At 50.2% G+C, this 26,763-nt stretch overlaps 3 protein-coding genes across 6 annotated transcripts in view; 2 read left to right on the top strand and 1 right to left on the bottom strand.

The window, feature by feature from the left end:
* The first annotated feature begins 29 nt into the window (after positions 1-29).
* On the top strand, positions 30-11,749 carry Gba2 (glucosylceramidase beta 2). Its single transcript, XM_036177201.1, is given in 18 exon segments — positions 30-453; positions 4,548-4,639; positions 4,827-4,942; positions 7,234-7,452; positions 7,731-7,970; positions 8,199-8,301; positions 8,448-8,601; positions 8,674-8,799; positions 8,967-9,139; positions 9,337-9,441; positions 9,633-9,740; positions 9,838-9,989; positions 10,108-10,214; positions 10,331-10,473; positions 10,554-10,669; positions 10,761-10,952; positions 11,206-11,404; positions 11,407-11,749. Coding segments are annotated over 18 exon segments (2,751 nt in total). The 5' UTR covers positions 30-118; the 3' UTR covers positions 11,478-11,749.
* Creb3 (cAMP responsive element binding protein 3) lies at positions 11,677-17,348 on the bottom strand. Of its 2 annotated transcripts, none has more exons than XM_036177203.1 (10): positions 17,101-17,348; positions 16,858-17,013; positions 16,614-16,770; positions 16,469-16,539; positions 16,263-16,352; positions 13,783-13,889; positions 13,402-13,470; positions 12,458-12,542; positions 12,282-12,366; positions 11,677-12,202 (listed from the first exon to the last, which is right to left on the bottom strand). In XM_036177203.1, the coding sequence occupies exons 2-10, from the start codon at positions 17,002-17,004 to the stop codon at positions 11,874-11,876; spliced, it is 1,140 nt and encodes a 379-aa protein (XP_036033096.1). In that variant the 5' UTR covers positions 17,005-17,013; positions 17,101-17,348; the 3' UTR covers positions 11,677-11,873. The 2 variants fall into 2 exon arrangements, with proteins under 2 accessions (XP_036033096.1, XP_036033097.1); XM_036177204.1 differs by having other exon boundaries at positions 13,807-13,889.
* A 75-nt stretch (positions 17,349-17,423) lies between these two features.
* Positions 17,424-26,763, top strand: part of Tln1 (talin 1) — a 31,161-nt gene continuing 21,821 nt past the window's right edge. Inside the window, exons 1-9 of one of the 3 annotated variants that reach the window (XM_036177200.1) lie at positions 17,424-17,720; positions 23,183-23,344; positions 23,572-23,669; positions 23,962-24,091; positions 24,191-24,343; positions 24,532-24,674; positions 24,773-24,900; positions 25,561-25,621; positions 26,359-26,463. In XM_036177200.1, the coding sequence (XP_036033093.1) occupies positions 23,215-23,344; positions 23,572-23,669; positions 23,962-24,091; positions 24,191-24,343; positions 24,532-24,674; positions 24,773-24,900; positions 25,561-25,621; positions 26,359-26,463 (948 nt within the window). In that variant the 5' untranslated portion in view covers positions 17,424-17,720; positions 23,183-23,214. Of the gene's footprint in view, positions 17,721-21,693; positions 21,812-23,182; positions 23,345-23,571; positions 23,670-23,961; positions 24,092-24,190; positions 24,344-24,531; positions 24,675-24,772; positions 24,901-25,560; positions 25,622-26,358; positions 26,464-26,763 lie in introns of those variants that run through there. The other 2 variants (XM_036177198.1, XM_036177199.1) reach the window with 2 other exon arrangements.

Raw genomic sequence — 26,763 nt, 5'->3', positions numbered from 1 at the left:
GCGTCGGGCCCTCCGGGACCGCACCTAACTGCAACTGGTGCCCGCGTTTCAAGACGTCAGAAACGTGTCAGCGGGACCCGAGGCCACCGGGGTCGTGAGGACCCAGGATCCAGTGAACATGGTAACCTGCGTACCGGCCTCAGAGCAAATCAGCTGTGCCGATGGAGAGCCACAAGTTTATTGTCCGGAAGATACTGGGGACACCGAGGCTGTGCGGGTTACTGGCTGCGGGAGCCCTGAGGACAGTGGACGTCAGAATGAGCCAGGCTACTGCAATTCAGAGGACTCTGGGCAGCTGATGGCCTCCTACGAGGGTAAAGCTAGGGGCTACCAGGTGCCTCCTTTTGGCTGGCGGATCTGCTTGGCTCATGAGTTTGCAGAGAAGAGGAAACCCTTTCAGGCTAACAACGTCTCCCTAAGCAACCTGGTAAAGCATTTTGGTATGGGCTTGAGGTGAGTAGATCCCCAGAATGCCTTGGTTCCTTTGTTCCCATTCAAGACTCCTTGCATAAGTGGGAAAGGGTAATCAAAGCAGCTGGGACCCAGGTGCCAGTCATGTGTGCATTCTTTAACCCTGCAGTTTTTGAGGGTGAGACTGAAGAGGTTTTGCAACCCTTCTTTCCTAGCATCTTCTCCGGCTGCAAAGAGAAGGAGCGTTTTGTCCCGCAGTCAATCTTTCCTATTTAGGCTCTCTCCTGAGCACTTCCTCTTTCCCAGACTTCACTTTGAGATTAGTTATACTCTGTGGCAAAGTAGAAGACCAGCCTCTGTTGTATTGATACAGTGTTTTACTTGCGAGGAGGATGTTCTCCGGCCTATATTCCCTCAGCAGCTGAAGCATTCTATGTACCTTATTTAAGCTGCTTCGGCCCCAGCATTCACCTGTTTCTTTCCTCAAGCTCTGACTCCTGGAATAGTTGAGTCTGGCTGTCGTCAACCCTAAGGAGAGGGTGAGAAGTTCACTCTATTCTGTGACAGAGCGCTTCTGATACAAAAAAAAAAAAAAAAAAGCAAAGACGGAATTGGGCAAAGTAGTGCACACATATAGTGCCACCTACTTGGGAGGCTGAGGCAGGGGATTAATTTGAACCTAAGAGCTCAGAGCAAACCTGAACACCACAGTGAAAGCATCCCCAAGTAACAAATGGGGGAGAAAGCTCAGTAGTAGAGAGCATGCATCCCACCACTGGACTACTTCCTCAGACCCCTAAGATGACTTCTAGCCAGATGTGCTTCAGCATCTCCACTGCTAGTAGCTAAGTCTTCCAGAGCCAGACTTAGTTTTCACTCCATCCCAGAGGTTACAGACACTCCAGAGCAGGTACTGTAGAACCCTTCTGAGTTCAAAGACTAGTGACGAGCAGCCATACCTACGAACAGGAACAGAGGGATAGAAAGGCACAGAGCATCATTCTGAGGTCATTCTGAGTCAGTGCACATATAAGCACAGTGCTGGGGAGGGATGCATAAAAGTTGGGAAACTCAACCCCGACAGCTTCTAAACTAGGGGAGCCCTTCCTGCCCCAGTCGGTGCTGTGGGACTGGCGGGAAGTCCGCTTACCTAACTAACCCAGCTCTGGGCAATGAGAAGGTCCCGGTGCCGCCTGGACACTTGGCTCCTGTGGGTGGCCTGTCGCAGAGAACCCTTCCTCTGGGCCCTTTATGAACTGACAGTAGTAGTTCCTTTTCTCGGTGCTATGATCAGAGCCAGACAAAAGTAACTGAAGGGTTTGTTTGGGCTTACAGTTTGAGGGTACATTCTGTCAGGCAGAGAGGTAATGGCAGCAGAAATGAGAGGCAGCTGGTCACGCTGTGACACAGCCAGAAGCAGAGAACAGTGAATGCCAGTCCCCCACTTTCTTTCTCCTTTTTATTCAGTCCAGGACTCCAGCCCATGGGATGGTCACCCACAGTTAAGGAGTATCCTCCCACCTCAGTTAACCTATATAGACAATCATTCCTCCTAGGCATGCCCACAGGCTTGTCTCTTGGGTGATTCTAGATCTGGTCAAGTTGTCAGGAAGAATTCACCATCGTACTGTTCCAGTCCAACTCTGGCCCAAAGCCTTTGTGTCAAAATGGGACCTAGGGTACTGAGACAGGCACAGTGGATTGCATGTGATCAGGACAAGGTCAAGAACAGGTGTACATTCATCCTAACCTCCTAGCCACTCCGTGTGAGCTGAGTCACAGAGGCCTCAGGCTCTTGCTCAGCCCCTTGGACCTTGGCTTCCCATACTTGGGTAGGGTGGGTATCATCAACACACAGCTTTTGGAATGGGATGGATTGAGGATAAAGCAGAGGTGAGAATTCAGAATGATCATTTTTGAACTGGGATTGGTATTATAGGGAAAACCGAGTATGTCAGGAATGGCCAACTGCCAAACTAGAGCAGGGGAACCCTGGAGTGAGCTGAACTGAGGGGTACCCTGAACAGGAGGCAGGTTAGTTTTGGGAGTCTCAACTTAGAGCTCAGTTTGACTGCGTTCCAGTGTTTACTGCCCGACAGTCCTTTGCTCTGCCTACCGTAGTGTCTTCTAGTTCTCCAGTCCTCTGGCCTCTCACTGCGGCCCTCTCTCCTCTAAACTGGCCACCACCTATCCTTTGTCTTCCATGCCTTTACCCTGTCCCTGGAGTACACCCTTCCATCATTCTTAATACATTCTTCCCCTCCTAACTCTCGCTCCAGTCTGCCTTCCATTGCTCTTTCTATGTCAACTGTTGCCTTCCATTGCTCTTTCTATGTCAACTGTTCGTACATCCATTCATTCATGAATTCATCAAATATTTATGGGCTGCAGGCCCTGTGCCTTGTCCTGTGCTTCAAGCTGTGGCTGACATTCATCTAGTCTTGGTCATTGTCTCCGAACCCAAGGAACTTAAAAATGTCATGCTCACGTGAGGAACACAATGAAATAACGAGGCAGTGTCTAATTAGGAACTGAGATAGTGTGTGGCAATAATCATACCTGTCACCGATATTCTGCTTTATGACTTTCTTATCTTAGACGATTTGATCTTTCGGTGATTACATGAGGCAGCTAGGCCAGAGCTATTCCCATTTTGTAGATGAGGAAACAAAACTGGAGGGTTCCATATCTAATTACTTGTTTAGATGTGACTGAATGTTGGGTGTAAAGTGACTGGTTAAGGAGGAGAGCGGACGTGGGAAAGACTGGCAGGCGGGGCTCACTTAGTGACCCTCCTGAATGAGAATGTATAAGGAATAAGACGAGAAGCAGGCCGAGGCAGATGTCCTAGCCTTCAAAATAGAGCAGTCTGCTCGTATGTGTCAGTCCTGATTGTTTCCTGTTAGAGACAAAGCAAGGGCAAGAATAGGGAAACACTGTGATTTTGTTTTTGTTTTTGTTTTTTTTTACTCTTTTTTTTTTTGGTTTTTTGAGACAGGGTTTCTTTGTAGCTTTGGAGCCTGTCCTGGACTAGCTCTGTAGACCAGGCTGGCCTCGAACTCACAGAGATCCACCTGCCTCTGCCTCCGAAGTGCTAGGATTACAGGTGTGCGCTGCCACCACCACCCGGCTTGTTTTTTGTTTTTTTGTTTTGTTTTGTTTTTCAAGACAGGGATTATCTGTGAAACGGTCCTGGCTGTCCTGGAACTCACTCTGTAGACCAGGTTGTCCTCAAACTCATAGAGATCCGCCTGCCTCCTGAGTGCTGGGATTAAAGGTGTAGGCCACCACCACCCAGCTAACACTGTGATGTTTTAGAAAGCTTCACTATAGTGGGTATTTTTATTTTGTTTTATTTTGTTGAGACAGGTTCTCACTGATGCACAGGTTGTCCTGGAAATCATAATGTAGCCCAGGCTAACCTCAATTCCAAGTGCTGCTTTTACAGGAGTGAGCCGTCATGCCCAGTTAATTTCCTGGGTGTTTTAAAGAGCAGTGTCTGGAAACTGACAGTAAAACTGAAGGGGACGGGGCTTACGGGAATGGTCCAGGATGTATAAACACCAGTATCTCGAACCAGGGCGCCTGGTCTCCCTGGTATGGTCATTAAATGCCACCGTTCATAATCATAAATAAAGTCATTTGTAAAAGAGGAAGCCCTTTTGGCAGCTTCTGCTTGTTTGGAAATTAGGGGGATGTGTAGAGGATGTAGCCAGGGAAGGGTAACTAGTCCTTTGAACACAGACAAAAGCTCCTAGGTTTGAGCTCACACAATGGTAGTGGGGTGAGAACAATCAGTTCTCCTTCAGAGTAGAGAAACAAGCGTTTCCTGTATGAGGACCTGGGCAACTGGGAAGATAAGGGACCTTGAACTGGAGTAATCCAGAGGAAGACAGTTTGGAAAATATAGTGATGGGCCCTAGGTTATTGTTTGAGACAGTCTCACCATGGAGTCTGTGCTGGCCTCAAACTTGGGACCCTTCTGCCTCCGCCTTCAGAATGCTATGATTATAGGACTGTTCGTGGGGCCTGACATTCTTGGGACATTTAGTGGGAGATCACAGCGGAGTATCAAGACAGAGGCAGATAGAAACAGCCCACTCACCCTCCTACCCACATTGACACTTGTTCCTCAGGTACTTGAAGTGGTGGTACCGGAAGACCCAGGTGGAAAAGAAGACCCCTTTCATCGACATGTTCAATTCTGTACCCCTGAGACAGATCTATGGTGAGTCTCAGCTCAGCTGCCCCTTTTTAAAAGGTCTGATTTCTATGCTTCTGAAGAGACAGGCAAAGAGGCTTCTAGTTCATGCATACTGCATAGCTTCATTCCTAGGTTTTCAGAGCCCAGACAGGAGATGTGGGCTTGCTTTCCTCTTCCGGTTCTCCACTGACCATCCTGATTTTCTTTCCAGGTTGTCCCTTGGGTGGCATTGGAGGAGGTACTATCACCCGGGGCTGGAGAGGCCAGTTCTGTCGTTGGCAGCTTAATCCTGGGATGTACCAGCACCAGACAGTCATTGCAGACCAAGTAAGAGTCAGGAAATGGGGGAGTGGGGGAGGAGGCAGGCAAAGTAGTGGCTCTTGACTAGCACAGAATGTGGCAGTTAGACATCCACATGGTCCAGTTGAATAAATGCTTTCCAGATGCTGTGTGCCCAGCCCAGTGCTAGGATGGACAGACAGTATGTTAAGATGAACACAGAACCCATGTTCCCTGAAAGAGTAAACATGCCTGATAATTCTCATGTCCATGTCTCCTGCTCACAGTCTTCTGGGCACTAGCTCAGCCAGTACCTTCCAAAGAGTAGAAAATTCCTGGATCATTTAAACTGGCTAAAAGAACAAGTATGGGTGGCATATGCCTATTCTAGTACTTGGGAGGTGGAAACAAGAAGATCAGGAGTTCAAGACTAGCCTCAGTTACATAGTGAGGCTGAGACTAGCTTGGGCTACCTAAGACCCTCTCTCTCAAAATAAAGGAGGAGCGGGGCGTGCAAGGAAATGACTCAATATGTAAAGCCACCCAAGTCTGACAGCCCGCATCCATCCCAAACTCCGGTTGTTAGGCTGGGTGACAAGTGCCATCTGGTCTGGCCCCCCAATTTTATTTTAAAAAGACATTTGAAAAGATGGGAAGGGGTGAGATAAAACCTAAAAAGTCATGGTGCAAACAGACGCACAGCACGACCTCTCCTGACGCCACAGGTCAGCTCCCCTGCTGCAGGTCTGCCCAGGACTCCCCAACCCCCCTCTCTCTGGAGTCTTCATCTTTCTAAGCTTCAGACGTCGCTTCTGTTTCGAGGTCCTATCTGGGCCTTATCTTACAGCATATGACCTTCTTTTCATCATTAGCTCTCAGACGACCTCCCCTTCTGAGTTAACAAGTTCCCTTTCCTGGGGGATCCTCCAGCTTCCAGCTTTTCTTCAAAGGAGAGGTGACTGGCAGATCTTAAACCTGTTGGTGACAGTATTCTTCTTGATTCAACTTTAGTGGCTGTGCTCAGAGCCATGCCCCACCCCCTGCCCATGCCTCATCGCTTCCATATTCCAAGGGGAATGCCTTTGGAAGCATGAGTCTGCAGTAATTATGGCCTGTATAATGTGTCAATACACTGGTAGGCATTGGGGATATTTACATTAACAATCCTACAAAGTACCATTATCATGATATTTTACAGATGAGGAAACAGGATCCAGAGGGCATTAGTAACATGCTCAAGGCAGCATGGTAGGGAATCAGAACCAGTCCCTCTCTGTGACAAAGAGCTGGTGGTCTCAACCATTTGTACTTTTTTTTTTTTTTCCCAGAGCTGAGGACCGAACCCAGGGCCTTGCACTTGCTAGGCAAGCGTTCTACCGCTGAGCTAAATCCCCAACCCCAACCATTTGTACTTTACTAAAAAGATGAAAAAGTGTTTTATGGCTAGGCCCATCTCTGTAATCCCAGCACTGAGGCAGGAGGATCACCAGTTCAAGGCCAGCATAGGCTACATAGCAAAACCCTATCTCAAAAGAGATAGAAGGAAGGAAAAGAAAAACTTTATATACAATAAAAATACCAAGCATAGTTTGGACCAAGGAAAGAGATATTAAACCTCCAGCATTCCTCTCTGGAGCCTAAAATTTTACTGGAGAAATAAGACTTGGAGCAAACAGAGACAGCCACGAGGGCTGTGCAGTAGACAGCACCACAGAGACTGCATGTTCTCTGCACACACACCAGCTCTGAGAGGTTCGCTTCAGTAAGCCAGAAATGGCCCCTGCCTTCAGAGTAAGCCGCAGGACAACTGGGGACACAGGAGAGCAAATAAAAACACTGTGACATAATTCACCGAATACCAGAATAAACAGGAATAGAACATAGCAGAGTAGCCCCTGCTGGAAGGAGGAAGAAATGTGACTTAGTCCTTGAAGGATGAGGGGCTCTAACTAGATGGAGATAAACATGGGCAGAGGAATGGAAGAGTGCTCTTAAAGACTGGAGAGTATTTGTGTGACCAGATAGCCAGGTTAGAGATCAGAAACCAGCCCGAGTACCGTAGCAGTCACTGAATCATCCTAAGCAGGGATGGTCACATCTTGATTTCTGCTACCATTAGAGGCAGAGATAGTACAGGCCTGCTTGAGGTTCTGAGATCAGGAAGGGAGGAGGTCTAGGAGCTAGCTGGGAAGCAGTAGTCCACGGTGGTGGCTCACCGAGCTGGGAGACGGCCTACGGTGGTGGTGACAGTCTGAAAAGGGAGGAAATGCTTTGGGGGAGGAGACCAGTGTGTGTGGCTGTGGGTTACTTATTCCAGCCTGTCTGCTCTCTTGATCCAGTTTACAGTATGCTTGCGTCGGGATGGGCGGACTGTGTATCAGCAAGTTCTGTCCCTGGAGCGTCCAAGTGTCCTGCGCAGCTGGAACTGGGGTCTTTGTGGTCACTTTGCTTTCTACCACGCCCTTTACCCCCGAGCCTGGACAGTCTACCAGCTTCCTGGCCAGGGCGTCACCCTCACTTGCCGCCAGGTCACACCTGTCTTGCCGCACGACTACCAGGTGAGGCTTCCTCCTGCTTTCTCCACCACCTTCCCTTCTCAGATTCAGCTCTGGAGAAGTCTGATGACCAACGGAAGGGAGAGGTTGGAGCTCTGGACATCACACTGGCTTCCCAGGCCCATTAATTCTAGCCTTCGAGATCTTCTTGTAGGCCGTTTCCCGGGAAGATGGGAGGATAGCGAGGAATACTTGAAAAGGTTCTCTCTGCCCATGACTGATGCTGAGGAGCAAAGCCAAGGATGGACACACCGAGACTGAGCCCAGCCTTTTATCCCCAGGACAGCTGTCTCCCTGTAGGAGTCTTTGTGTGGGATGTAGAAAACGAAGGAGATGAGGCTCTGGATGTGTCCATCATGTTCTCTATGCGGAATGGACTAGGGGGTGAAGATGATGCCCCAGGAGGGTTGTGGAATGAGCCCTTCTGTCTGGACCGGGATGGGAAGACTATACGGGGGCTACTCCTGCATCACCCCAGCCCCCCGAACCCCTACACTATGGCTGTGGCTGCACGCTGCACGGTAATGGGAGAGGCTGCCCTGTACCTCTACACCTGTGCCCCTTCCCTCACAGCCCAACCCTGAACCTACTTCACCTCTCAGTCGTTCATGACGTCAACTCCCAAGTCCCATCCTCATCACAGCCCTCAGCCTCCGAACTCGGAGGTGGCAGTGTGTAAGAGGAGCAGGAGAGTAGGCAGAATCCCGTGTCCTGTACTTGCCTTCACAGAGTCTTTGACCCCTTAACAGGCAGACACCACGGTAACCCACATCACAGCCTTTGACCCTGACAGCACTGGGCAGCAGGTGTGGCAGGACCTACTTCAGGATGGACAGCTGGACTCCCCTGCTGGTGATGGGGGTTTGACTGGGAGGTGTTGGGAAGAAAGGCTGTGTCCTGTCTTAGGACCAGAGTGGAAGACCTGACAATGAACAGGTCTTGTCCCTAGCTGTGGGGCTCAAGGGAGTAGCTGTGCTGAACTCTTCTGTGCTTCTTAGGCCAGAGCACCCCCTCACAGAAAGGAGAGGGCATTGCTGGGGCTGTCTGTATCTCCAGCAAGCTGCCACCACGGGGCCGGTGCTGCCTGGAGTTTTCACTGGCTTGGGACATGCCTAGGATCATGTTTGGAGCTAAGGGCCAAGTCCACTACAGGTAAACATAGGGATGCAAAGGCACCGGGGCTCCGACCCAGCACCTGTTCTTACGCCTTTCCTTCCATCTCAGGCGCTATACACGGTTCTTTGGTTCAGATGGTGATGCAGCACCTGCCCTTAGCCACTATGCACTGTGCCAATATGCAGACTGGGAGAAGAGAATCTCAGCGTGGCAGAGCCCAGTGTTGGATGACAGGTCCAGTAGAGCCCTCCTGTACTTTTTTCCAGGCACTGCCTCTGTTTCTACCCTCCAGTCAGTAGGGCTGTGTTGGGGTTCACTTAGTACCCCGCTCCTCTGAGCTCTAGAATCCTTTCCATCCTGGGAGGCTCATAAAGATCTCTTCCCTCCTCTTGGCTTCCCAGATCCTTGCCTGCCTGGTACAAATCTGCACTGTTCAATGAATTATACTTCCTGGCTGATGGAGGCACAGTATGGCTGGAAGTTCCTGAAGACTCTCTACCAGAGGAGCTGGGAGGCAGCATGCACCAGCTCCGCCCCATTCTGCAGGACTATGGGCGATTTGGCTATCTTGAGGGTATGGGCGGCTGGCGGGCTGGGGTGTGTCAGGCTAGCTAGTGTCCTGCACAAAGCAAAATGATAGATTTTTCCTATCCCAAGATATTGATGGGATAAGGGTGTAAATGGTGACTATGGACAGATGCGTGTGCCCTACTTCCAACTTTTGAAGCTGGGATTCTTGCAACAGTGTCTCTCTCTCTGTCATCCCTCCAGGCCAGGAGTATCGCATGTACAACACATACGATGTCCACTTCTATGCTTCTTTTGCCCTTGTCATGCTGTGGCCCAAACTTGAGCTCAGTCTACAGTACGATATGGGTGAGGGTAACTTCTCTTAGCTTACTTTACCCTTGAACCTTTGTGGTCTCAAATGAGTGTCCTTCCCCTTGCCACGAGCATACCTCTCGCCTACTGGTTTTCCTCCGGGGTCACACACACAGCTCTATGACCCACCTCAAGCCTGCCCATTCCTTGCTTTCCCTCACCTACTTGCGGATCTGCTCCCCCAGCTCTGGCCACTTTCAAGGAGGACCTGACACGGCGACGGTACCTGATGAGTGGCGTCGTGGCGCCTGTGAAAAGGAGGAACGTTATCCCTCATGATATCGGGGACCCAGGTAAGGGTCCGCTATCCCAAGGTCAGCTTTCCTCTGTTTTTATACCCTCTCTCCTGTCCACTGACGCAGATAAAGCAGGTCTCCTCCCCTCCAACAGATGACGAGCCATGGCTCCGGGTCAATGCATATTTGATTCATGACACTGCTGACTGGAAGGACCTGAACCTCAAGTTTGTGCTGCAGGTTTACCGGGACTACTACCTGACAGGTGACCAAGGCTTCCTGGAGGACATGTGGCCTGTGTGTCTGGTAAGGCATGTGTATATAGTATCCAGTACACGAGGGACACGAAGGATGTCTCAGGAGAACCCAGACGCCTAGTACCTTTCTTAGAACCTCTGGCCTCAGTGTCTTGACCCCTCTCTAGGCTGTGATGGAGTCTGAAATGAAGTTTGATAAGGACCAGGATGGACTCATTGAGAATGGAGGCTACGCAGACCAGACCTATGACGGATGGGTCACCACAGGCCCCAGGTGAGGGGGTAGGGATTTCCAGGTCTGAGGTGGGCACTGGGCACTCAAGGATGGTAGCGCTCAGGCATGGGAGGGGCTGGAACTCCCAGTCTCACCCAGCCCCTGTCCCTGACCAGTGCTTACTGTGGAGGGCTGTGGCTGGCCGCCGTGGCCGTGATGGTTCAGATGGCTGTTCTGTGTGGGGCCCAGGATGTCCAGGATAAGTTTTCTTCTATTCTCTGCCGAGGCCGAGAAGCTTATGAGAGACTGCTCTGGAATGGTGAGTTAAAGCAACCTGGGGCATCTTAAAGCCTCCTCCATGGACACAAGCGGCTTTACTTTGCCCTTCCTCTACTCCAGGCCGCTATTACAACTATGACAGCAGCTCCCAGCCTCAGTCCCGGAGTGTCATGTCTGACCAGTGTGCTGGGCAGTGGTTCCTGAGGGCCTGTGGCCTGGGAGAAGGAGACACTGAGGTGAGAGATGAGAAAAGCCAAGAAGATGGGTTTCCCTGGAGGTGGGAAGCAAGTCTAAGAGACTGTCTCTGCCCCTGCTCTCCCGCTCTAGGTATTTCCTACCCTGCATGTGGTCCGCGCTCTCCAAACCATCTTTGAGCTCAACGTCCAGGCCTTTGCAGGGGGAGCCATGGGGGCTGTGAATGGGATGCAGCCTCATGGTGTTCCTGATAGATCCAGTGTGCAGTCGGATGAAGTTTGGGTGGGTGTGGTCTATGGGCTGGCAGCCACCATGATTCAAGAGGTAATGTATTCCCTTCCCCATCCCTTCACCATTTGTACTGTGGTCCAGAAAACCTCCTCAACCACTAAATTTATTCCAAGAACATCCTATAGTCACCTTATCCGTCCACAGAGCCCCTTTTCCCTAGTATGTGTTCCACCTCTTGCCTTTAGGTTCTAACCTGAGGGCAAAAGGCATACTATCTTCTCTGCTCAGCTAAGGTAATTGTGCCATGAGGCCAGTTATTATGTATGACTTCTCTCTCTCCCCACAGGGTCTGACTTGGGAAGGTTTCCGGACAGCTGAAGGCTGTTACCGCACTGTGTGGGAACGCCTGGGCCTGGCTTTCCAGACCCCAGAGGCATACTGCCAGCAGCGAGTGTTCCGCTCACTGGCCTACATGCGGCCACTGAGCATCTGGGCCATGCAGCTGGCCCTGCAGCAGCAGCAGCAGCAGCAACATAAAAAGGGCAGCGGCCAGTCATCACACAGGGCACAGGACTGAGCACGGAATGTGAATGTGGACCAAAGCTGAGTCCAGAGTGATCCCTCCTCACTGTGGAAGCCCAGCCTCCACACTGGTCTTTCCTCCTCCTTCCCACAACTCCTGCAGCCCTGAGCCACTTGGACAATCACGCCCCTTCCCTTCTTCCTCCCCAGCTGTGCCAGTAAAAAGGGGCTGAAGAAGCACTTATTTATTTCTTCCCCTACCCGTTCCTTCCGTGGATGAAATATTCAAGGCCAGTAAATCTCTCCAAGTCTATTCATGGAACAACAGATACACATGGGTATAAATAAAAGATCCCTAAAACTAGTAAGTGTGGTGTGTTTGAGCTCCCAGGCATCCTAATAGGGCACAACAGCAAAGGCCAGCTTTTCTTTCCCCTATTCCTTTTTATTTGAATACGGACAGGAATCCTCAGGCTGAGGATACTCTCACCTCTAACCTGAATACCTGCCCTGCAAGACGACAGAAGAAGGGCTGTGGGTAGGCAGCCACCCCTGTTTCTTTGAAAGATTTGTCTGCAGGGGAGGGCTGGGGCCTGAGAAGGGGGTCTCTGAGGAACGGTCAAGGAGTGGCCAGTGCTGGGGTGGCTCTTCCTGAGGCACGTGGTAGAGTAGGCAGGAAAAGTTGCTGGAGGCCTGGAGCCTATGTTCGGAGCTACCCAGCAGCTGGGTTGTGCTGTCCCTCGGTAACTTTGACCGCTGGGCAGGCAGCTTCATCTGATGGCGGTCCTCACTGGGGAGGGCACGGAGCTGACGGTGCAACACTGAAGGGACAAAGACTTGTCACAGAGACAGCACCCTTTACCAGAGCCCATGCCTCAGGGGAGTCCTCAAGCCTCTTACCGACATACTCAGCGGGCACACTCCCCCTTGTGTCCGAGGAGTACATGGCAGGAACAAGAAGAAGACAGAAAGAAAAGAGAAGGACCTGGGAAACAAGGAGAGAGGAGATGAAGGAAGGGCTCTGGCCACACACCCTGTCTCTGCCAGGAACAGGCTCTCCTGCCCCACCCTCTCACCAGGACACAGGTGCTGCCACTGCTGGTTTTGTTGGCTATCTCAATAACCAAGGCCTGAAGTCTCCTCAGTTGCTCTAGAAGGGACCTAAGGGAAGAGAGGAAACAGTGGTGAGCATACCCTGGCCTAGCACCAAGTCACAACGAACCCCCGCCACCTCCCCACCCCACCACCCGTTTAGCCGCCCTCTCCACTGGTGCAGCAGGTCCAGTCTCTTAACTGCATTGCCTTTTTCCCCAAATGACTTCTCTTTGTGGACAAATGCCTGTAGTTCCTTATTGAAACAAAAAAAATAAAAACTTCTCTGCCTTGACTTAAACTCCTTTGCAAATACCTTCCAGAATTCTCTTAACACCTGATCAGCTGTGCATGTAATCCTCAACAGGTACTGTGTTCTCTACTTTCTAGGTCAACACCCCAGTGCTAGAGTCCCAGCCACACACAAATACATTGTCTTCTCTCCGCCTAGAATGTTTTCTCCACCCAGTCCCATCCCCATAAGTGCAACTGTTCTGATGTTGACTATCTCCAGTCTTTTCTTATCTCCCCTTTCTTTGTCTTGGTACTTAATTTCTCCTTAACTACTTGTGAATTTATTTGCCATTACTCTGAGCTTGAGAGCTGGTAATAAAGGCCAACCACCCATGTTTGCATTTAAGAGCTATCCAGTTAGAAGTCAAATGTGGAATAGTGAAGAGTGAGAACGCATTAAGAAATTAATGACGGGGCTAGAAGATGGATCAGTGGTTAAGGCACTGACTGCTCTTCCAGAGGACCCAGGTTCAATTCCCAGCATGCACATGGCAGCTCACAACTGTAACTCTAGTTCTAGAGGACCTGACACCCTCATACAGACATATATGCAGGCAAAACACCAATGCACATAAAGTAAAAATAATCATTAGAAAAAAGTTTAAAAGATTAACGATTATGAATAGTTGCTTACAGATTCTGTTCCTCTAGAAGCTGTACTTTGTTCTGCAGCTCCTGATTCTGGGCTGTGTATTTCAAGACCCTGGAAAATAACATGGACATCAAAATATTGCCTGTATCTTCCCTTCAAAAATGTACAGCTTCCAACTTTCCCCGGTGTTCTTTCTTTCCTACCTGCTCTCTATCCCTCCCACCTGCTCTCTATCCCTCCCACCTGCTCTCTATCCCTCCTACCTGCTCTCTACCCCTCCCACCTGCTCTCTAACCCTCCTACCAGCTCTCTAACCCTTCCACCTGCTCTCAAGCCCTCCCACCTGCTCTCTACCCCTCCCACCTGCTCTCTACCCCTCCCACCTGCTCTCTACCCCTCCCACCTGCTCTCTAGCCCTCCTACCTGCTCTCTAGCCCTCCTACATACACCTTCTTCTTCTTTCGGCTTTCTTGAGCGGCTCTCTTGTTTCGAATCTTTCTCCGCACTCGTTTGAGAACCTGTTCCTCCACCTAAGAGAAGATGGAAAATGGTCATCCTAAGTATATTATCCTTTTATGTAGGTGTGTTGGACGGCAGCTAAGGTCAACCCGCTTCCCAATGAAAGACTCCCACAGATTCTATGATCAGTAGGCATTCACCTTCTGTGTGAATGTCTCCAAGGACCAGGTGTTTAATGCACAAAAGCCAGACTATTTTTTGATATTTTTATGTGTATGGGTGTTTTCCTGTGTGTATGTCTGTGTATAATGTGTCTGCCTGGTGCCCATATAGGCCAAAAGAGAGTTTCAGATTTCCTGGGACTAGAGTTACAGATGTGAGTTGTCATGTGGGTGCTGGAGCTTGAACCTGGAGCCCATGGAAGAGCGGAAAGTACTCTAAACCACTGAGCCATCTTTCCAGCCCTTAATTTAATTAATTAAAAAAAAATTCTTCTTAAGCTAGGTGTGGTAGCACAGGCCTGCAATCTCAGCACTTGGAAGGGAGAAGGAGCAGATCAGGACTTCAAGACCATCTTTGGCTAGAGTAGTTTGATTCCAGACTGAGCTACATAGGACCATGCCTCAAAACTAATAACAATAACAACAACAAAAATCCATCCTTATCCTAAACCAATTATCAATCTTCTTATAATTCATATCCATTGTATTTACCTAGAATCTCCAGGACTATGTAGACTATATCTTTATTTTAAGGCACTTAAACTTTTTTCAGAAATTAAAACTGAATAAAGTTGTTATAATCTCTGATATAACCTGTCAAACCTGGACACTACCGATGTCATTCACCTGTAATCTAGTTCCCGGGAGTTAGAAGCAGGAGGATCAAGAGTTCAAAGGCATTTCTTATGCACTACATAGTCCGAAGCCAGCCCTGCCAGGGCTTACAAGACCCTGTCTCAACAAACAGGGCTGGAGGATGTAGCTCAGTGGTAGAGCACTTGACAAGCATGCATGAGGTGCCATATCAAATCTCAGTGGGTGGGGGATTAAGGTACGGTCTGGCCAGTGTAAAGGAGGACAAGACAGTTATTGTCCTAGGGACAGAACCACTATTGATAATTTCCAAATTCTATTTTCTTTCCTATTAATTAATATATTGCTCACTCATCTTGTAATGGTGGTGGAGGGATAGGAAATAGAGTCTCATGGAGCCCAGGCTTGCCTGAACCCAACATGAAGCTAAGTCTGGCCTTTAATGCCTGATTCTCCTGCCCTAAATAATTTAACGACTATATAGCAAAAGTTACCATGAAAACATTAAAAAGGAAAATGACATAAAAAGGTTTGCCACAAAAGCTAGAGGTACTAGTGTATGCCTGTAATCTCAGCACTTGGGAAGTGGCTTTGAACTTATGAGGGCCTTCCTGCCTCTGCCTCCAGAGTGCTGGTACTATAGAGGTGTGAGCCATCATGCTCAGCTTTGCTAACTGTTTTTGTTAGACTGGTTCAGCCTCCCAAACATTTCTACCATTGAGCAAGAGGTGGAGTACCATGATCACAGTGAAATCTGTAAAGGCCTGTTGTAGAATATTATTTTAAGGTGTGCTTTTTTTTTTTTAATGTTGCATGTGTTTAACTTCTGTGAAGCTGTGTTACTGTGCCTGTCTAAAACACCTGATAGTCTAATAAAGAGCTGAACAGCCAATAGCAAGGCAAGAGAAAGGATATATAGAAGGAGAAATCTGGGAAGAAAGGGTTGAAGGAGCCAGAGAAAGAGGAAGGCATCAGGGGCCAGCCACCCAGCTCAAACCACAGAGTAAGAATAAGATTTATAGAAGAGAATGGGAAAAGCCCAGAGGCAATAGGTAGACAGGATAAATTAAGGAAAGCTGGCAAGTAACAAGCCAAGCTAAGGCCAGGCATTTATAAATAAGAATAATCCTCCGTGTGTGATTTATTTGGTAGCTGGGTAGTGGGCCTCCCCAAAAGAGTAAAAATAACCACCAATAAAAAGGCCCTTCATTTACAGTCCTTTACAAGGCTGTATAATGTTAGTTGGCATTTAAAAAATTATTTTTTGTATGTGGGTGTGGGCTTATTTGGAGATCAGAAAACTTATAGGAGTCAGTTCTCTCCTTCCATCATGTGGGTTCTGGGGATAGATATCAGGTCAGGCCTGGCAGCAAGGGCTTTTTCCTGCTAAGCCATACACTGGTAATTTTGAAAGGAACACCAAAATTTATATAAACCCTACAAGATCAGGAACTGCCCTTGTATCTAGCCTATTATCTACCTACCTGCCCCAGCTTCCCACTAGCAGCAAGTTTGCTTAGATTCTGACCTCAGTCCTTTTTCAAGTTATTGATACGAAATAAACTGAAGTTGCCTTTTTTGGGTCATACAATCCCCCTCCAGCTTTTGCTCCCTGAACAGAAACCTTACCTTAGTGAGGGGAAGAGTTGAGGGCAGGGTAAGCCCCTCCTTCTCCAAGAGCCTCTTCTCTTCCTCAGTCAGCATCAGCCTAGACATCTCCTAGGGTTGGAGGAAAGAGTGGAGAGCAGAGTTGCATGGGGATGTCAAAGCAGAACAGGGGAGTCTTGGCCCGAGTCCTGCAAGATGAGATAATCCTGAAAAGTCAAGTCCAGTACCTGCTCTGCTACTGTTTCCTCCACACGCAATGGAGTCACGCGGAACCCCTCCTTTTCGAAGCTCCCAATATCTGCGAAAGCGAAAGTAGGGCTAGCTAGGCCAGTGAGCTCTCTCCTCCCCCATAACTTAACATTTCACACTCACCTAGATCTATGGAGACATGTTCCTGTGGGAGGGAATAGTTGTGATCATGGCGAATAGAAGAGCTGGAGGAGCTGAGAACATCCAGCGATGCCGAGGGACTGAGCAGAGAGCTCAGTAAATCCTCTACCTCCCAGTCGCTCAGTTCTTGCACGGAGTTCTAACAAATTCACAGGCCTTGATTTATCTCTGTACCCTTGGGTCTCACGGACGTCGCTTATCTTCCCCACTCAGAACCCCCACCCACCTCGGAAGGCGACAGCTCCAAGTCCAGCGGAGCCTCCACGTTCTGCTCGTTCGCAGCCCACAAATCTCCGCTTTCCTCTAGCAGGAAGCCCAGCAGGTCCTGGTCACCAGGATCCAAAGCTAGCAAGTCCTGACCACCAGGATCCATTTGGGATATCTATGGATAGAAATCCCCGCACGCAGATCCAATCTCCGAACCTTAGGTACGACCCCTCGGTCTAACTGTCAAATCGGCTTGACTTACCTTAGTCACTCTACTCCAGGATGCAGGGCCGAGGACCCAGCGGTCACTCTAAACAGCCACCTCCCAGTTTCTAGTCCGCTCGGTTTCCAACACAACGGAAGTGATGCAAGAGAGCCTCATGGCATCCTGGGACTTGGAGTTCCCTCCAACTCGGAAGTGGCTCGTGTGTGCGGCGCCACGTCCCGGGGGCTATGCAAATTTAGGGACGTCCCTACAGTTTCCCACACCCCAGGGCGGGCATTCTGGAGATCCGGGCCCGCCTTCGCCGCGAGCTAGTGAAAAAAAAAAAAAAAAAAAAAAAAAAAAAAAGACTTGAGTTTAAAAGGGAACTCCAGCTTAGTTTGGGCGTTCTCTCCAGCGCGCCGCACCCTCGCTTCCTGCCGGGGAGGGGTGGCCAGGCTTCGCGGGTACCCGAGCATCGAGAGCTGCGGCTAGAGCAGCTTCCTGCAGTCTCCACGACCATAGAGCGCGGGCCCAGGGCGCCGCCGGCGGGTGGGGGGCATTTCCAGGACGGAAGTGGACCAGAGTGTCGAAGGGAGGGCGAGGCCGGAGCCCCAGAGCAACCCAGAGAACGAGCGGGTAGCGGGCCGGCGGGCGGGGCGCAGAGCCGGGCAGCGCAGGTAGGCCAGGCGGGCCGCGCCCGAGCGTCTAGGTGGGGCTGCGGGGACGGGCCAGCCCGGGAAGCGGCAGGCGGGGCCCCGATCCTCCTGCATATCCTGTGTCCGGTCCTGTTGGGGAGGTCAGCGTCCAATGCGTTTCGTTTCGGGTTTGGAATTAAGCTAGCGGTGTAGCGAGAGGCAGGCCCCTTTCGTGGGAGCGGGCAGTTCTCTTGTCTCGGCTAGGTTTGGGGGAGGGTGAGGAATGGGGTGGCAGTGAGGCGCTGGGCGGGGGTGGCCTTTGGTGTTAGCAGATAGTGAGTATGTGGTTAGGAAAGTTTTGGGTGAGTTTGGGATTGGGTCGGGTTTAGGAAGCAAGGTAGAAGTTATGAAGCTGGACTAAATTTTAAACATTAGTTGCATGAGTCAAGTCTGTTGGGTGTAGGTGACATTTAGATTGAGGTCATTATTTTGTTCTCTGGAATGACCAGCATAAATCAGAGTACAGGATCAGGTTAAGGATCGATAACAGGAATTGGCTTAGAAGCCCGTTTTAGGGATTAAAGGCCATTGTCATAGTTAATATTAAGAATAAACAGTGAAAAGGTGAATTAGGAAGCAATTTGGAAATGAGCTTTAGGATTAGGGGTCAGCATTTAGGGTTAAGGTGGAGGGATTTAGGCTTAAAAATAAAAGCTAGATTAGTACGACGAGTGTCTGCTATGAAAGGGATGAGTGTCAAAGTATGGGGAATTAGAAAACCAATTAAAGTCAGGGTTAATGTTAGGAATTGGTGGCAGCATTAGGGGTCAAGGTTGCAGCTACAGTTGAACAGGTAAAAGCGTGAGAAGTTGGTGGCAAGTAGCTGCCTTTGTTTTGTGGTGAGGTCCCTTATTCCTGTGTAATCATAAGGCTTCTTTTACCCAGAGCCGACAGGCTAACTTCAGGCCACAGTCCTGGGCTTCAGCTAGAACTACAGACACCTGGGACTCCGCTTTCTTTATTCTGCTACCTAACCCCCAAGACTTCCTGAAGCCACCATCGCTGGGAGGCAGGGATTTCTGGACTGTGCTGTTTACTAGGTGGGAGGTGGGAAGTGGACAGAGCCCCGGGAGTCAGACAAGGTCTGGTCCGAAGTGGGTAAGACTAGGAAAGAGGAGGCCGGTGACTGAGGGGGGAAGCTGACCAAGGAAACACTGTTTCAACTGAGTTGTGACAGTGTAACCATATAGCTTCTTTCCCGTCTGTCAGTCTCTGGTCCCTGGCCCTACACTGCACACCCTTTATACTTCCTTATAGATCCTTTCCTGGCCTGAGCTTTTCCTTGTTGTCCGGCTTAGCTGTTCATTCCCATCCTCTTCCCCCATCTCTTCATCCACACATCCTGCTTTAGTTCCCGTCACTCAAATCTGAGCTTTCCCATCATCATAAAGCACTTTCTCCTACCTGCACACCCCCTGGCCAGACGCTGCCCCCTGCTCCCCCCCCCTGCTTTTGCTGTGTCCCCCTAGTTCCTGAATCCCCTTTAACTTAGGTCCAGCTGTGGGTCCCCTCCCCCCACTCCCCAGCGGAAAAGAGGAAGTGATACCCAAAGAGGAAACTGGGTCTTACTGATCCCACGCCCAGCCAGGCCACTGACCACACTCCCATGTCACTGCCATCTTGACCCTGCCACTGACCACAGCACTATCCCCTACCCAGCCTGATTCAGCCGCTGGCTATACCCCATGCTGCCCCTCCTCCCAACTCCAGCATTACTTAGACGCTGTCAGTGTCCCTTCACTACCCCAGCCCCAGCCTAATTTAGCCACTTACCACATCCCTAGCTCTTCTGAAACTCCTGACCTGGCCTCTGACCTCACTCTGTCATTCCCCAGCTTAGTCACCCACCATCCATGGAATCATTCTGGTCTTTCCCCATCTGGTTCAGTCGCTCAGCACATGTCTCTTTCCTGCCGTCACCTCTCCCTGTCATCCCCAGTGGCAGTCTGATGTAGTCAGTAGGCCACCCATCTGCCTCTACCTACACATCCTATCCCATCCCATCCCGCTTCCCCCAGCTCATCCCACCTTCCCATCCTAATCTAGCCCCCCCCCCCAGTTGCATTACTTAAGGAGGGCTACTGGTCAGAAGAGGCCGACTCGGGGCTCAGGTTTCTGGGAGTTGAGGCTCAATGGTTCTACTGTCTGCTCTACTTTTCCTCTGAATGGCAGCTTCCTCTCCACACAGCTTTGGCTCTGGCTTCATTAGCTCTTTTACTAATACAGTCTCCTAACCTGGCCCCCAAGTTGCCCTAAAATCCAGTTCTGGGGAATGTCCCTGCTCCAAGTCCCTTGACCTCCTGTTCCCCTCCGGGCAGTTACGTCGCTCCTGTTCTCCGCTCAGTGTTTGCCTTCCCATCTTAACCCTGACTTCCCCACCCCCTGCAGGTACCCTGTGCTTCAGCCAGCTTGCCTACTCACTTTCCTGAACGTTCCTCCACGATTTCCTGCCTCTCCACCTTTGCTAATGCTATTCTTTCTGCCTGGATGCTACCTTTGACTCATCTTCGACTGACCTAAAGGAGAGAGCTTGGGCTTTGGAGTCAGAGAGAACTGGGTTCGAATCTTGGCTTCACAACTTACTATTTGGACAAGTACTTTGGGAAAGCGTTTAACATTCTTGAGCCTCGGTCTCCTCATCTGTGAAAATGGAAGTGATGGCACCTACCTTGCAGGGTTGTTGTAAGGATTAACTGAAATTATGTATACAATGCAACTAACATATAGTCAATAAATGGCACATCGCTGTTGCTTTTCATTACCTTCATGTTTTTCAAATCCTAACTGCAAATGATACCTTTCATGAATACTTTTTGGTTCACTTCCCTAACCTAAAGGGATCCCTTTTCTGAGCATACACATTCTGGCTCTATTTACATCCTGCCCTCTGTTGTAACTCTGCATTTAGCTTATCCACCCACCTGGAAGGTTGGCAACCTACAGAAAGCAAAGTCTAGGTCTTACTCATCTTGGTTCCCAGCCACTGAAAGTTTGGCCCAGGGCCTTCCCGCAATGGGCCCTCCAAAGAATGCATAGAGGGAAAAATGTGTGCATGATGGAAGGAGAGCTGCTGGGAACCTGGGCATTGGGGCCTGGTGCACGGGCGAAGAGGCTGTGTGGGTGGGTGGGTGGTACCTATAAGAAGATAGATCTTTTGTAGGGGCTGTGAGGCCAAGATAAGGTCTGTGTACAGACAGTGTAAGTAGTTTTGTGGGAAAGAGTTGTGTGTGGGCTAAGGTGCCTTGGTGGAGAATGGATATGCATGTATGTTGGAGGGAGTCAGGTCCAGCCCATCAGCTGCCCAGTCCAGCCTTAGATGAGCCTCCAGCAGCGCAGCCGGATGTGTCAGTCTCACCCACAAACCCCTCCCCCTCCCAGCGGTTTGAGGACTCAGAGGCCAAATTTGGTAACAGACTGAGTGTTATTCCCCCAGCCCTCCTACATTCTGACTCTGTCTTCAGCTCTCTCTCTCCTTTTGCCCCCTTTTGTACCTCCCTATCTTTCTCTGGTTCCCTCTTGTAGGTGCCTACACTGATGATATTCTCCATGTACCCCGAAATTCCTTAGCCCTAGTATACTTGCATTCCATTCCTTGCTGGGTTTTGACCTCCTGTCCTCCACTCCCCCCCTCCAATTGCCCAATGCCTCTGGAATGCATCTCAGGAATGTATTGAGGGGGGAGGAGTTCTCTGGGAGGGGACATGGAGGGGGTGTTGTCGCTGTTCATAAAACGTGATAAAAGGGGGCCAGGGTTCTCAGGTCAGGACAGGAAGCAGATAGCTTCTACTCATGCTTCAAGCGATCGTGTTTGCCACTAGTCCAAATTCAGTGTCCAGTTCCTTGACTTCCCTTCACTCTCAATCAGTTGTGTGGACAGCTTCTTAGAACAGTCTGGAAGTTAGGGCAGGCATGACTCAACTCTCTTATCAGGGTCTTACCAGCGGCAGAAGTGGGTATCCATGTGTCCGGAGGAAATGAGGCAGAGGGGCATACATGCAACTTCAGCTTAGGCTGGAGGGTCGGTCCCTTCAGTCCTCCTCCATTCCTCGGACTCCTGCTTCTCTGACAGCCAGGTCTGTGCCACTACAGGGAAAGGTTCCCTGGGAAGAAGGAGAGGAGAGAGCGGGGACTGAGGGGCTGGGAGGGTCCTCTCTTCTGGGGTAAAGATGGAGAGCAAGCTGCAGTCCTGGACTGTGTGTATAGTCTTTGTTCCAGGTAGTTCCTCCATCTGTATCTGGTTTCTATCAGGTCTCCACTCCTGCTCTGTCTTTCCCAGACTCTTTACCCTCTACCCTTTCCTAACTTACCTGGTTCTCCGGTGCCTTCTGTGTGGTGATGTCCACCTGTTTCGGGTCCTTCCCTAGTCCTGCTTAACCACTTGGGCCAGCAGTTTGCCAAGTGGGGAATGGGAGGCTGCCTTCTGTCCCTTCCCTCTCAGTTAAGAGGCGCTCAGTCGCATACCACGTTGGTTCACATCATCAGCTGCTGGGCAGGCCTGTCCTCCTTGGGCCTGTATGCAGTCCGCTGCTCGTTAGTGGCTTCTGTAGCCCACTGACAAGTAGTGGCTGAAAGGTAGAGGAAAGGAGTTGGCTTTGCAAATGCTGAGCTGCACTGAAAACATTGTCTGGGTACCTGGGAAAGGTGGGGACAGTCTGAGAAGGACTTGATGCAGGAGAGTGTAAGAGAGCCGTGGTAAGGCTTGGGTGTCAATGTGGTCACTTAGAAGGGTCAACAACTGAGTTTAATGGTCTGGGCACTTTGTCTGGCTTGCCTTGAAACTTTCTCCTCTTCAGGAAGTGTTGGCTGGGTCACTTCTGAGGTCTGTAGACAGAATCATAGTTCTGCCTTGACTGCACAGCTCATTGGGAGGCCCTGCATAGACCATTTGGGTTGGGAGAGAGCAGGGACAAAGTAGGTCTCCCCGACAACGCTAGCTACAGACTGTTTGCAGGATTCGGGAGCCCCTGGGATTCTGCATTTTGCCAAGAAGAGGGCAAAAGCTGAGAGGAAAGGTCACATGATGGGTCAGGGCAGCGCTCTGAAAATCCCAGGACAGAATGGGAGATAAAGAAAAGGAAAAAAACTGACCCAGGAAAAGTGAAAAACAAGCAGAGGCAGCGTTGGGAAAGAGGAGAGCAGGAACAAGAGGCCCGAGGCACTGGGAACCAGAACGGTACAAACTCCAGTGGTGTAGGCCAGACAGTGTCCCCAGGTGACACTGCACTTCGGCCTGCGAGTGGCCTCGGAGACCAGCCTCTCTGGGATGTCTTCCATGGTCAAGCCTGAGCCATCTGATATCTGTAGTCTTTCACCTTTGAAATTATTAAATAGACAAACAGTGTTGTTATTTTCTCTCGTGGTGAGTCCCCTGAAAGTCCTCTCCCAGGGACTGTCTGGGGGACTCCAGTGAGAGTATATGCTAATGCTGTGACGCCATGGGCCAGGTACAGCAGGCTGAAGAGCAGAAGCCGTCACCATGGTTGCCCTTTCGCTGAAGATCAGCATTGGGAATGTGGTGAAGACGATGCAGTTTGAGCCATCTACCATGGTGTATGATGCCTGCCGCATGATTCGTGAGCGGATCCCAGAGGCCCTGGCTGGCCCTCGTGAGTCTGACTACCCAAGTGGTGGGGGGCATGAGTCCTCCACCCCTCATTCTCGGCACTTGGCCCCATTGTGTTCTAAGACTCCTTACCTCTCGGGCCTATGCTCCAGCGTTTCTTTTCCTGTTTAAGTCTAAGGTCATGGGAGAAAATAATACACAAAGACAAAGGCATAACTGTTGGCCACAGTGGAGTTTTATAAGGCTAAGGTGATCTACCATCTCTTTTAGCCAGCGACTTCGGGTTGTTTCTGTCAGATGAGGACCCCAAAAAAGGTATATGGCTGGAGGCTGGGAAAGCTTTGGACTACTACATGCTCCGAAATGGGGTGAGTATCTTCATCAGGGACCACTTGCGTCTTCCACCCGATGTCTCACGAGTTTCCAGCCCCTCCTCTCTCCTCCTCCCTCATTACCAGTTCCTTCCCCCAACCCCAGGCTTTGGCCACACCAGGCCAGCATGTCCCCAGCGTGCCCATGTGGCTTTCAATTACAGGCAGTCAGAACTCCTCTTGGATGAGCCCCCATAGTCTTCCTTTGGGTAATCCACTCCCCTTCTCCTTGACTGTGTAAAGGGAACTAGTTTAAACAGGCCCTGACTGCATTTCCCCGCTCCAACAGGACACCATGGAGTACAGGAAGAAACAGAGACCGCTGAAGATCCGGATGTTAGATGGGACTGTGAAGACTGTCATGGTGGATGACTCCAAGACTGTCACTGACATGCTCATGACTGTCTGTGCCCGAATTGGTAAGGGTCGCTGGGAGGGCGGAGGCCTGGTCCGCAAGCTTCCAACCCTGTCAAAGGCTTTTCTGCTTGAGGAGTCAGCAAGCCATCCCTCTTCCCTAGGCATCACCAACCATGATGAATATTCACTGGTTCGAGAGCTGATGGAGGAGAAGAAAGACGAGGGGACAGGGACCCTAAGAAAAGACAAGACCCTGTTGCGAGATGAGAAGAAGATGGAGAAACTGAAGCAGAAATTGCACACAGATGATGAGTGTAAGCAGAACTGAAGAGTCTTGAGAATGGAGGGGAAGGGAGGGCAGCCATTTATCCTGTGCTTATCCTGAGTCATGGAATTTACATGTTGGTGAGAAGAGCAGGCGTGAAGAAGTGAAAACCCAGACACTAGGCGGCACGAGGACGGACGGCGGGGTTGGTGCTGAGGGCGCTGTCTTGTGTTCCAGTGAACTGGCTGGACCATGGGCGGACCCTGAGGGAGCAGGGAGTGGAGGAGCACGAGACATTGTTGCTGCGGAGAAAGTTCTTCTACTCAGACCAGAATGTGGATTCCCGGGACCCTGTACAGCTGAACCTTCTCTACGTGCAGGTATGGAGTAGACCTGGATGGGTGAGGTGGGGGCAGGGCAGACATTAACAGGGCTGTCCCTGCACCCATACGACATTGGTCCCTTCTGTGTTCTCCAGGCACGAGATGACATCCTGAATGGCTCCCACCCCGTCTCCTTTGACAAGGCCTGTGAATTTGCAGGCTTCCAATGCCAGATCCAGTTTGGACCTCACAATGAGCAGAAGCACAAGGCTGGCTTCCTTGAGTAAGTGACCCACATCCCATACCCTGTCATGGTTTGGAACCCCCTGCCATTGTGACCCATCCCAAGCCGCCTTCCCCTATTTCCTCTTCTAAGGTATGAGGATTTGACACCCACAGGTCATCGAGCTTTCAGCCATGGCCATCCGTTGTCTCCTCACTGGCCCCTCAGAGTGTGAATGCTCGCTCAGTATCTCTGCCCTGTCCCCTGTAACCTGTTCTTGTTTGGTTTAGATTCTCTGAAGAATTTGCTATATTAGCCAAAGTAAAATAGGACATTTCCTTGTGGGGAACATTAGATTAAAAGGTTCCCCAAATTTCATTCACTGTTATTTCTAAAGATGCAAAGACCTTGGGCTTTCTGAGTTTCCTAAGTGCATGGACATCCTTCTAAGGAGTCTTCTCTCTTCTTGGCTCCTTCTTTCTCAGAAAACTAGGCCGCCAATTTAAGTTTCCTCAACCCCCCCCCCCCCAAGAAGGCACAGGTCACTCAGGAGCTCATGCTGAGTTCCCACTAGTTCAGAAGCCAGTGCAGACCAGTTTCCTCAGTCTCTCAGAGATGATACTGTCCTAGACATTTCCTCAAACCTCTAGGCCCACAGTTCAATGCCCACATGTCCCTGATGCTATCCACCACATGCTGACCCTCCCTTTTCTGGTGTAGCCTGAAGGACTTCCTGCCCAAGGAGTATGTGAAGCAGAAGGGAGAACGGAAGATCTTTCAGGTGAATGGGGTGGGAAGCGTCTGGGTGACTTGGGAGCTCGGCTGCTTGCTTCTCCTGGCTAAGTGGCCCCCGCCTCTGCTCCATCTCTGCTCACCTTGCTTCTGCTCCAAGCTGTTCTCCCCCTGTCTTATACCAAGAAAGCAGAAGATTTGGATTTTAGTCCCAGTTCGTCACCAGTTTTGCTATGGAATTTCCATTTTTGGTTTTGCTTTCTGTTTAAGACAGGGTCTCACTTTGTAGCCCAGGCTGGCTTCAAATGCACAGCAGTTCTCTCCCTTCAGCCTCCTGAGTATTGGGATTATTGGTATGAGTTACCATGCCTGGCACAATTCAGTATTATCCTTGTGTTATTTGTCTGGGATAATGGTGCCAACAGGGTGGAAGCCAGATAGGAGCATCCCTGGCCTATTGAACCTGAAATGACTGTGTGATCTTTTTTCCCACTCTGAATACTCAGCCCCAAAGACCTTCTCTTTGTGAACTCTGATGGTCCTGGATCCTCCTGCTTCTTAACTCCCCAGTCCCATCTCTAGAATGTCTGCAAGTTCCTTAGCTTTATTCCATACGTTGCTTCTGCTCCTCCTTAGCCAGCCCACATTGCATCCCCTTGTCTCTTGCATTCCTAAATCTTTCTGTGTGCCTGTAATCCTCTGACATTACAGTTAACATCCTAGCTTGAGTCCTCTGCTGCAATACTATCCCCAGATTGCTAACTTTTCCCCATTTCCTACTTGAAGGCACACAAGAACTGTGGGCCGATGAGTGAAATTGAGGCCAAGGTACGCTATGTGAAGCTGGCCCGTTCCCTCAAGACTTACGGCGTCTCCTTCTTCCTAGTCAAGGTGGGTTCTGGCCCCTTCTTATGCTCTTCCTTGTTTCTAACTCTTAGCCTTTCCTGTCTCTCCAGACTCCTCTGACTGTCCTCAGTCTTTCCTACCAGTTCCCAGGAATCTAATTCTTAATTGTGCTTTGACTATGTAAAAACCATCTATTTCCAGTCCTCCATCACCACCACCTCCTCTTCTCCCCAGCATATTCCTTTGTAGTAGAGCTTTGTCCTGGTCCTGCTCCTGAGCACAGTAGTTTAGCGTCCTGGCCCCTCAGCATCCCTTGTGGTCCAGAGCTGATCTGAGCATTTGCCT

The sequence above is a fragment of the Onychomys torridus genome, chromosome 2 (genome assembly GCF_903995425.1).
Source record: "Onychomys torridus chromosome 2, mOncTor1.1, whole genome shotgun sequence".
Lineage (NCBI taxonomy): Eukaryota > Metazoa > Chordata > Mammalia > Rodentia > Cricetidae > Onychomys > Onychomys torridus.
The sequence above is the reverse complement of the archived record's forward strand: the minus strand, read 5'-3'. Positions and strand labels throughout refer to the sequence as shown.